We start from the raw sequence: 7901 nt of genomic DNA on the forward strand, positions 1-7901 counted from the left end.
TGTTTAAAAATTCAGAAGGATCCAATGACATCCCCATTACCGGAGATTATAGAAAGGTGTCTTCAGAGCGGATTAGCCAGAAGATTTTTGTACTGTCAGGTTTGTCAGACACCCTAAAAACTTTTCTTGTTTCCCCGTGTTTGTTCAACGCGTGATGAAATTGTGAGAAAAAAAGCGTGATGTTCCCAGCAGCTTTTGAACCAAAATAAAAGAAAAAATGTGTTACCCAAATAGCCTAAGGAAAATTAATAATGCGACAAGAAAAACACTGAAAATGTGTTGAAGAGTTTTTTTTTGCCGAGAGGGAGAAGCAGACAAAAAAAATTAAAATAATAATGGGAAATAGAAAAAGAGGACACACCAATAACCGCAAGTTTGTATTAAAACACCATCTTCATTTATTCGCATCTTCAGGGGGGAGAAATTTTGGGATATTTCTGTGGGAGAATGGGAAGGCGCCGGCTTCTTAAGATGTCTTCGTTGCTTCCCTCTCAGCCGCCCGCTGTTTTGCCTTCTCGTACAACGGCATCAATTGTCCCTTCTGAGCCAGCATCTTCAGCAGCTCCACAATCAACGGCAGGTAGTTGTGCTTCCTGCGAATATTTTCCACGCGATAGCGATTCTTCTTCGTGATGTCATCCTCAATTAGCATCCGGAGCCGTGTTATTTCACTCTGACGGGCCTCCATCTCAATCTCCGTATCAGGCAAATTCATCAGTCGCTCAATCTCACGACTGTAGATCATCTGACGATCAGACACGATGGCCATCAAATTGAAATGAATCTCTCCCTCACTGTACTTCTGCATACGCTTCTCAATGATTGGTCTTACAACATCCAACCAATCCTGATTGGGTCCAATACTTCCCAAATCAATTGGACCATCCTTGAGTCCATCCAACTCATAGAGAGTCCCATCAATTGGCACGTAGCCCACGAAATGGAACACATCTTCATCCTAAACCAAAAATTTTAATAATAATTGATTAAGCAAACCAATAATTTTTCTTACGGCGTTATCACACTTTCACATTAAAATTTTAATGTGATTCACATTAATTGACGCTTGTGAGCATCCAAATATGTTATTTGTGTCTTTGAGTCACTTAATATTTGGGGTTTTTCTATTTATTGATAAAGAAGTGGACTTGGCCTGCAAAAATAAGTTTAAATTTACCTAAAACATAAATATTTTTCACATTAAAAAATTAAAGAGAAAATGGCATTAATTTTTCGCATTAATGCTATAAATCAATTTATATCAAATTTTGCGGGCCAAGTCTACCTTTTTATCTACAAATAGATCAAATTTTGAATATAAAATGATTCAAACACACAAATTACAAATTTGGACTCTCACCAGCGACAATTAATGTGAATCATATTAAAATTTTAATGTGCAAGTGTGATAACACAGTTAGTCTAGTAGGGTAAATTAAGCTAATTCAAAACCTGTTTCAAATGGAAATTTTTCGCTACTCCAAATGGAAACGTCACTGTTTTCATGATAAATACATTACTAAATTACTATATTTATGTATTTTCTATACCTCAGTTTCATTATTTAATTAATTTTGCTCCAAATAAAGCAAAAATCCATTCATATTCACAAATTTTAATTTGGTAATTTCACAAAAAAATTAAAAGTGTATCTTTTCGCTATTTAATTCTTCATCGATCGACCATGTTTTCGAATGAAAAACACAATAAAGTGACCGTTGTTTATTCGTTTTGTTCAACATTTGTGTCTTATTTCTGGCTAATTTTAGTTAAATTAAGTGCTAATCTTTATTGTTAACGGTACGTGAAGTTTTCAAATGAAATAATTACCTATTTAGTGAACAAAAACGGTTTTACTGAAATGATTCAATAACACTGTGCAACGATGATTTTGTCCCTGGGTTCTCATGCTATTTTTTCTATTGCTAGGGTCAAATGATTTACGAAAATACTTATCATCTTGATTTCATTTGGATTTTGCGCCTGGAATCTAGGCAAAACCGTTTTTGCCGTTTTTTGATACTTGGGTGCCTATATCTCCGATTCTGCTGAACCGATTTATTTCTCACTATGGAATAATTTGGTCTCCTTTACATGCCCGATAAATCCTCTGAACAGATGAAGTTCGTACAACTGACACCAGGGGCGCTGTAGTCTCAAATATGTCAGAAAACATGGAAAAATCGAACTTTCTAGCAACTTTGATCAAAAATATCTCGAAAACTAGGACTGTCCCTGACAATCTGTTTTGTGGGTTTGATAGAGAATTTAATCATCTACATTTTCGTCCATGTACAACTTTTCTCTCAGATTATTTTTTATCCTCGATATTGAGGTTCAAACGAAAAATGAGAATTCAGCAAACTAAATAAAACCTTCACAATTTCGAGTGTTACTGTTTCTTTTCCTCGCAATTAGGCAGTACAAGCTTTTATCATATTATTTAATACTTAAATATCGATATTATGGTGATTTTTATATGACATTTTAAATTTTTAAATATTATTTTATTACTTGGAAACTTGTATAAAACTTTAACGTATGTGATATACATAAAGTAACAATTACAAGTTCAAAAACTAGTTTTAGATTTATTTCGACGAAAATCACGTAATTATGAGGTTAAAATTGTAGGATTGTAGATAAATGTAGGAAAATTTTTTAAAGAATTATAAAAAGAAATGAATTTAGAAAAAGGATTTTTTGCAAAGTTTTCCATATGTAACTGGTATGTAAAAAGTAAAATCGATACTTATTGATTCTAAAACGTAAATTTAACAAGAAATATTCTTTGAAATATTTAAAATTTTGCAATATGCAATTAATATGCCTTTTTTGTAATAGTTTTTTGAGATTGAAATAACACTGAAATCTTACTGAAGATATTGTTTGAGTTATTACCTTGTATTATATCTAAACACATTTTATAATGCAACAAGTATCAATAAAGTCCTACAATTGTAAGAAAAGTGAAAATAATACTCTGGGTTATCTAAACTTGAAAAGAAAAAGTCAAAATGTGCGAAATAGTTAAGTTTTTCTTTAGTTGGGTGAGTGCCCGTTTTTCGTTTGAACCTCAATATCGGGGTTAAAAACCAATCTGAGAGAAAAGTTGTATATGGACGAAAATGTAGCTGATTAAATTCTCTATCAAACCCACAAAACAGATTGTCAGGGACAGTCCTAGTTTTCGAGATATTTTTGATCAAAGTTGCTAAAAAGTTCGATTTTTCCATGTTTTCTGACATATTTGAGACTACAGCGCCCCTGGTGTCAGTTGTACGAACTTCATCTGTTCAGAGGATTTATCGGGCATGTAAAGGACAACAAATTGTTCCATAGTGAGAAACAAATCGGTTCAGCAGAATCGGAGATATAGGCACCCAAGTATCAAAAAACGGCAAAAACGGTTTTGCCTAGATTCCAGGCGCAAAATCCAAATGAAATCAAAATGATAAGTATTTTCGTAAATCATTTGACCTTAGCAATAGAAAAAATAGCATGAGAACCCAGGGACAAAAAAAAAGTTCAAAATTGTTGCACAGTGTAAGAAACCCCGGAAATATTATTTTTTTCGAGATATTTTCTTATTGTTTTAGATATGGGAAAGGAGAAAAGACCAGGAATAAGAACAAATCCTGCACTCAAGAGCAATTCAACAAGGTTTTGGAAGCCTTTCGTCGCGGTTTCACTCACACTATTTGTCTCCAATTAGAAACTTTCTTTGTCTCCATTTGGATTAATTTCTTTCCAATAGAAGCATTTTACACTCGTGTATTTTTCTTGTATTTAAGAAGTTTTCAAATTATATTTAAAGAATTTTCATTAAACAGTAACATTCTAGAAGAGTCAAGGAGCAAATTTATATAATTCTCTTCAGAAAAAATATGAGCTTATTGTGTTGAATCTTCTGGCAAAGATAAAACGTCTGGAAATGGTTTTGAATTAGGACATTTACCCTATTCCGATTTTTCAAGAAAAATCTTAAGTGATTATGTATAACTTTCCATTGAAATAGCTCTCTTAAATTTTAAACTTTAAAGGAATAAATTTTTCATATTTAACAATGCTGATGCTCCCTCTCATCAATGGTTTCTTATGAATTTATCATTATAATCAATCATTCACGTTTCTTTCTTTTCTAATAGAAGCTGTGGATTGAGTTTATGGGTTGTTCGATAGGTTTTGAAACCGCCCATATGATTATTTAAACAAGGGTTCTGTTGAAACATATTTAAAACATATCGCTCCTTGGAAATTACAAGTGGCTAACTCATTTGAGCAGATTTTCACACTGAGAAAAAAACGGGGGTGCGATTAACTTTTTTCCTCAGAACTTTAACACATTTTAGATGTAAAAATATATCAAAATTTTTTAATGTTAATTTTACACCATTTTAAGTCTAAAATTAACATGAAAAAGGGTAACTTTAACCCCTAATACACCTAAAAAGCATAATATTAACGCCGATTTCGGATCAATACTGCAGGGTAAAATTAACATTTCCGGAATGTTATTTTAACTTTTTCGGATTTCTCTCGCTCAGTGCAGAAGACAGCAAGAAATATTCAATCCTGTGTAGGGAGAAGTGGAGCACCTTTGAAGTGTGGCAGTTTTAAAATATATCATATCATATCATATCTCAGGTTCTAATTGTCAGAATTTGAAAAATTTTTGTGTTTTCGAAAGCTTTCGTGGAGTACTACCCCTTCATCTGATTTAATCGAAGGGTCGAATAATCGAAAAATAGATTTTCAATTAATACCTGAATAAATAAAAGACTGTATAAGCTTATCTGGGTTTATCACTGGTTTTTAATTTTAATTAGATGAGCCCCCATCAAGGCTTAAGTCTTAGACACACTTTCGACTTAAGCTGAGAAACGGGTTAACGTAATTACAGTGGGACCTCGATAGAGTCAACTAATTATTTCCAGGCCTGTTGACTCTATTGGAGTCCGAAAAAATTAATTAAAATGTGAAATTTTGATAAAAAGGGATATTATTTTATATTTGTATTAGATTATTGATAAATTTTGATAAAAAGTCATATGTTTGGGAGAAAGTTGGAGATTAAGGAACGATTTTACGGAATGTTTTTATTATTAATGAATATCTTAAGTATAAATTTCTCTCTATGTGGTAAGATTGAGATCCATCCACGATGTTAATTTTTATGATCGTGTTTATCATGTATAATTTTTTTTAAACAAGTAAATTCTTTAAAAAGTTTGAATAAATTTAGAAAAAGTTTCTTCACTACGTTATATAGTTGTATAGTCCTACATGTTACTTTCTGTATCCTGGGCATGAACCAATAAACTTTTTATTATTATTATTATACTCAAAAAATCTAGCATCCTGTACGTTTTTCTTTTTTAATTCGAGTTCATAACAGTATTCACTTCCAAATTATTGATGGCTCAAAATTCCTTAGATTGCGATCAAAACTTCTTAAGACAAAAGAACTTTCGATTTCGATCGTTTAAAACGCTTAAAATGACGAAAAGAAAATAATTTTGTTGGAAAATGATTTACACGGTTAATATACGAATTTTATTATAATATTACCATGTATATACTAACATAAGTGATTTTTTGTGTTAAAAACGTTGCATTGATACACAAAAGCACTGGTTTAAATTTCGAAAAAAATTATAATAAAATCATATAATATTATTAGTAAAATAATAAAAGAACAGTTTACTCTATCGGACTCAATTTGGGTCCAAGTTGACTCTATCGGAGTCCGTAGAATAAAAAAATAGCTGTTGACTCTATTGGATATTGACTCTATCGAGGTCCCACTGTATAATCAGAATATTAATCAGAATACTATTCCATCAGTTTCTGATTAATCTGTCACTCATGCCCTAGACACACTTACGACTTAAGCCGAGAGACGACTTAGTGAAAAATGATGGAAATGTAGTTTAACCATTATTTCTAATATAATTACACTAAGCCGTCTCTCGGCTAATCCTCAGGTCTGTCAAGGCCCTTAGCTTAAGCCGTGAAACGGCTTTAGTTATAAGGGCTTCAGACCTAAGGCTTAGGCATTTGGCTTAACTGATTTAATTTCTTATCAATCAATATTTTTTGAACAAAAATTTTTGAAGATGGGTTTATCAAAGATAAATGACCTGTTAGATTCTGGAAAAGCAACGAAATTGCTTGCTATTTAGGATTTTGAAACCTTCCGGAACTGCGCTAAACCTCTAATCTGAAGACCGCTTTAGTGGGATGATGGGAATTTAGTCAAATCATTATTTTGATTATAATTACGTTAAGGGCCTCGACAGACCTGAGGATTAGTCGAGACGACTTAGCGTAATTATATTCGAAATAATGAATAAACTACATTTCCATAATTTTCCATTAAGTCATCTCTCGGCTTAAGTCGTAAGTGTGTCTAGGGCATAAGCCGTCTCTCAGCTTAAGTTGTATGTTTGTTGAGGGCATTATATCGTGCATTTTTTCATGTTTGGGTGCTTAAATGGCTTAGGCAACGTATTTCTCAATTGATAGAAAGATTAATTTTAAAGGTCTTGGTATATTGGGCAAGTCCGAAATCGGTTAAGAATTTTAGTTTTTATTTGAATGATGAAAAATGAAAGCATTTTGATCATTTTGATCAAATATTCAACGGTTTTTAACCGATTGGCTTTAAAGCAGTTCATTATCTAAATTAATAAAAAAACAATTCTGTCTTCAAGTATCTTGAGGTATCTAAATCTGAATGTGCAGTAGATAATCCAGGACTCTTGGCATCTAGGACTTGGCACAGTTCACAATTGCTGTGCCATTAAGAACTATGCCAAGTCCCAGATGCCAAGATAATCTAGGAATTTCCAAAAAAAAATCAATTCATCAAATAATTTAAAACAGTTAGGACTTATAGAAAGTTTTAAAATAATTTTCAAGATTCGGATAAACTTTTAGATTTGATTTTTCGAGAATGTTTTTTATACTTTGCATTAAAAAAAAGTTATTTATGGTTTCATTTAATTTAAGATATAAGTTTGTAAGGAATTTCAACTATATTTTATTAAAAACTATTTAGAAAAAAAAAAATTTCTTCAATATGAATCTTTGGAACACTTCGAGAGCTTCGAGAGAAAAGTCTGACTGAAATTTTCCCGGACAAAGAAAATCTTTAGAGAAAGAAATTTTTTCTCACCTTATTGGGAGTTTTGGAGTCCAACTCGAATAGAGTCTGTCGAGCGAAGGAGTTGTGGACAGATCGGATTTGGGAGGCATTGCTGAGGGTCAATCCTTTGTTGTAAGGATCGAAACTCGAGGAAAACTCCTTGAAGTCCGTAAGGGTGGAACCCAGCTGAACATCAGGATGAGAACAATTGAGGAGGATGCTGAGGATAGCCTGAGTAGCACAGGCATTGTTGATAACCTGCTTGGCAAAGAAGATGTTCCACTGCCGACTATCTCCTTCCTCCACCACAAATCCTGCCGGCTCATCATCCTGCACCCATTTGAAGAGGAAGATGAGCCCATGGATGGGATGGAGGTTCTTAAACTGCTCAGCATCGAGACTCCATAGTTCCTCCACTTGAGCCCCAGTGACTCCTGCAAAAAGGCCCCAAAACACCAGTGTCACCCTCACATAACCTCAAATTCTGAGGTATTTCCAAAATTCCGACATTTCTGGAGGATACTCACCAAATTCTTTAATGAGCTCTGTAAAAACACCCGGATCACTTTCAATCAAACACCAATTTCCTGCACTATCGCTCATTTTTCAGCCGGAAAAGACGAATTTTCTGCGTGATGAAGCACTTTCCGGAGGATAAACACTGCAGCACAGTAACAATGACACTGGGACAATGATCGGAAGTGTCCTATGGATTTCGTTAGACGACGCGTTTCATGCATTCGTGAAACAA

General features: G+C 33.3%; 1 protein-coding gene across 1 annotated transcript; it reads right to left on the reverse strand.

Moving 5' to 3' along the window:
* Positions 1 to 374: 374 nt before the first annotated feature.
* Positions 375 to 7839, reverse strand: LOC129801878 (ubiquitin carboxyl-terminal hydrolase isozyme L5). Its single transcript, XM_055847281.1, has 3 exons — positions 7678 to 7839; positions 7181 to 7584; positions 375 to 958 (listed from the first exon to the last, which is right to left on the reverse strand). Exons 1-3 carry the CDS (start codon positions 7751 to 7753, stop codon positions 467 to 469), a joined length of 972 nt encoding a protein of 323 aa, XP_055703256.1. The 5' UTR covers positions 7754 to 7839; the 3' UTR covers positions 375 to 466.
* Between the last annotated feature and the right edge of the window lie 62 nt (positions 7840 to 7901).

The sequence above is a fragment of the Phlebotomus papatasi genome, chromosome 2 (genome assembly GCF_024763615.1).
Source record: "Phlebotomus papatasi isolate M1 chromosome 2, Ppap_2.1, whole genome shotgun sequence".
Taxonomy (NCBI): Eukaryota; Metazoa; Arthropoda; class Insecta; order Diptera; family Psychodidae; genus Phlebotomus; species Phlebotomus papatasi.

Excerpts from the sequence above, each read along its gene's own strand:
- LOC129801878 (XM_055847281.1), bottom strand. The coding sequence starts at position 7,753 with ATGAGCGATAGTGCAGGAAATTGGTGTTTGATTGAAAGTGATCCGGGT. Across the intron at positions 7,585-7,677 it reads AGAGCTCATTAAAGAATTTG|GAGTCACTGGGGCTCAAGTG; the intron begins GTGAGTATCCTC and ends GCCTTTTTGCAG. Across the intron at positions 959-7,180 it reads ACTCCAAAACTCCCAATAAG|GATGAAGATGTGTTCCATTT; the intron begins GTGAGAAAAAAT and ends TTTTTGGTTTAG.